At 32.6% G+C, this 2,230-nt stretch overlaps 1 protein-coding gene across 1 annotated transcript in view; it reads right to left on the bottom strand.

Annotated features, from left to right (window-relative positions):
- The window catches only part of DPY19L1 (dpy-19-like 1 (C. elegans)), a 145,780-nt gene that overhangs the window by 30,814 nt on the left and 112,736 nt on the right, over window positions 1-2,230 (bottom strand). The window contains exon 12 of the mRNA XM_012638754.1: window positions 648-749. Coding sequence (XP_012494208.1) covers window positions 648-749 — 102 coding nt within the window. The remainder of the gene's footprint in view (window positions 1-647; window positions 750-2,230) is intronic.

The following is a 2,230-nucleotide window of genomic DNA, read 5'->3' as shown; positions in this document are numbered from 1 at the left end:
AACCAAATCAGCTCATAAAGTATTATAAAATGTTATTTTATTTAAAATACCAAAGTATTTTCCTATGTATTATCTCATTTTGTCTTCACAATATCTGTTTGCAACATACTACTAGAAACTAGTAAACTATAACATAAAGAATGAGAGTTACTTATTCAAGAACATCAAGCAATATTGTAGGCTTCTGTCTCACAATCCACTAAACTACTTTCTTGTTTCCTTCTAAACATCTGAGTACAGTTTTGGCAAGAAAAATGTTGGAATGAAAAACTTGTACTCAATGGTATTTCAAAGCAATGAGCTTATTCAAACAACCACAAAATAAGTAGAAATGTAAGAACTTGAGAGCTTGACTGAATTAATGCTATCTCAGAAAAGAAGAAAATTGAAATGCCTCTGTGTTTACTCATCCAAAAAACCACTGCTAGTCTGAATGCATATTTCCAAATTATCAAAATGAGAAAAAGCCATATATTTAAGGGAGCTATACTAATGTATATAGGAAAATCCTCCCTTAAGCTACCAGATTTTCCTTTTCCTTCAAACTGAGATAACAGTACATAAGCAGTTTGAAATAATAGGAGCACTCTTTATAAATTATGAATGGTCCAAAACCTAAGGAAAGAAAACTAGAAATCACATCTTACCTCCTTTTCCATAAAGTCAAACTCCGCTGCACAAGTATATAATAAAGTATCAAAATCCTTATAACTGAAGAATTTTGATGTTAATAAGTTGCCAATATGAGCCTAGTAAGAAATAAAGTGAAGTACCATTAAGCCATATATTGTAATAATGCATTTTAATCTTAATAGTATCTAAAAATAGTCTTCACTACACTATCCACTGTTCCCATACCATGCTTGTTTCCATTAAAGAACAAAGTGCTGTGTGCCCTCTAACTTCACAGTTGCCCTCTAACTTCACAGTTCCCCACTTTTTTTGCTGACCAAGTGATAGCTCCAATAACACCCTACCTTGCACACTCATCAATATACCAAAGGATTTTACCCTTGGGTTTTGCCTGCTCATTGTGGTAAACCTGGCAAAACAGGCTAACCAGCACCTCCTTTGCTGGAGCCTACCAGGAGGTGTTGGGCTTGGGAACACATACAGACCTTCTGTCAATCATAGAGGGACAAAGGGCTATGGAGTAAAGACACAGAAATATTAACTCCATATTCTGGAAAGGGGATTGACAAGACTACTTGAGCAAAGCAGAAAGAGGCAGGCCTTGGAATAAAGGTACCTTTTTGACCAATAATCAACTCTGTAATTCTTTACATGTTACCAAGCACTCTCACGCTACCACATTTACCTGCCACAGAAAGCCATACAAAGAAGGTGGAATTATTTTCACTTTATAAATGAGAAAACTAGGGCTGAAAGACATAAAACATTTGCAGAACTTGAAAGTCCATCATTGTCTGAAAAAGCAAAGACCAAAAAAAGTGGAGAAATTATATTTAAGAGAAATCATAACTAAAATTCTACATGATATCTACAAGAAATAGAAGGTAAGAGTAGGAATTAAAGGATGGTGGGAATGGTATGAAACATTTCATTGGTCTTGTTCAGGGAAGAAATGTATGCTTATAAGTTTAAGAAATCAATAGGAAGAATATATAGCACCTAAAATAGCATAAGTAAACAAATCCCAAATAAAATGGAAGAAATAAATCCTGGTATAATGATCATGGCCATTATGTATAAAGAGCCTAAATTCACTAATTAAAGAACAGATGCTCAAACTGGATTTAAGGGGGAAAAATCCAATATTATGTTATCACCAAAAGACGTACTTTATGCAAAAAGTCGAAAACAGGATAGATATTCTAGATAAATGTGAAACAAAGAAATCCAAGTTAGCAATTGTAATGTCTCATAAAACTGAACTCAAGCAAAACATATATAAACAGAGACAATGAATAACATATGCTAGTAAAATAAACAACAAAGCAAATTATAGGTGGTATGAACTTATCTACAGTTAACAACATAGATTCAAAGTACAAAAAAGAACAATTCATAAAACTTATAGGAAGAAATAAAGTGACAATGTTCATTGGAAATGTTAAACATTGCCCCCATAATAGAAAAATCAGACAAAAGTTAACATACAATTGGAATAATATAATTAAAAAGCTCACAAACAGAAAATATAAAGTTCACAAAGAGAGAATATACAGTATCCTTGAACACAAGTAATATATTTTTTTTAAATGTTCGG

Source organism: Propithecus coquereli, unplaced genomic scaffold (genome assembly GCF_000956105.1).
Source record: "Propithecus coquereli isolate 6110/MARCELLA unplaced genomic scaffold, Pcoq_1.0 Scaffold134, whole genome shotgun sequence".
Lineage (NCBI taxonomy): Eukaryota > Metazoa > Chordata > Mammalia > Primates > Indriidae > Propithecus > Propithecus coquereli.
This window is presented reverse-complemented; position numbering and strand designations above follow the sequence as displayed.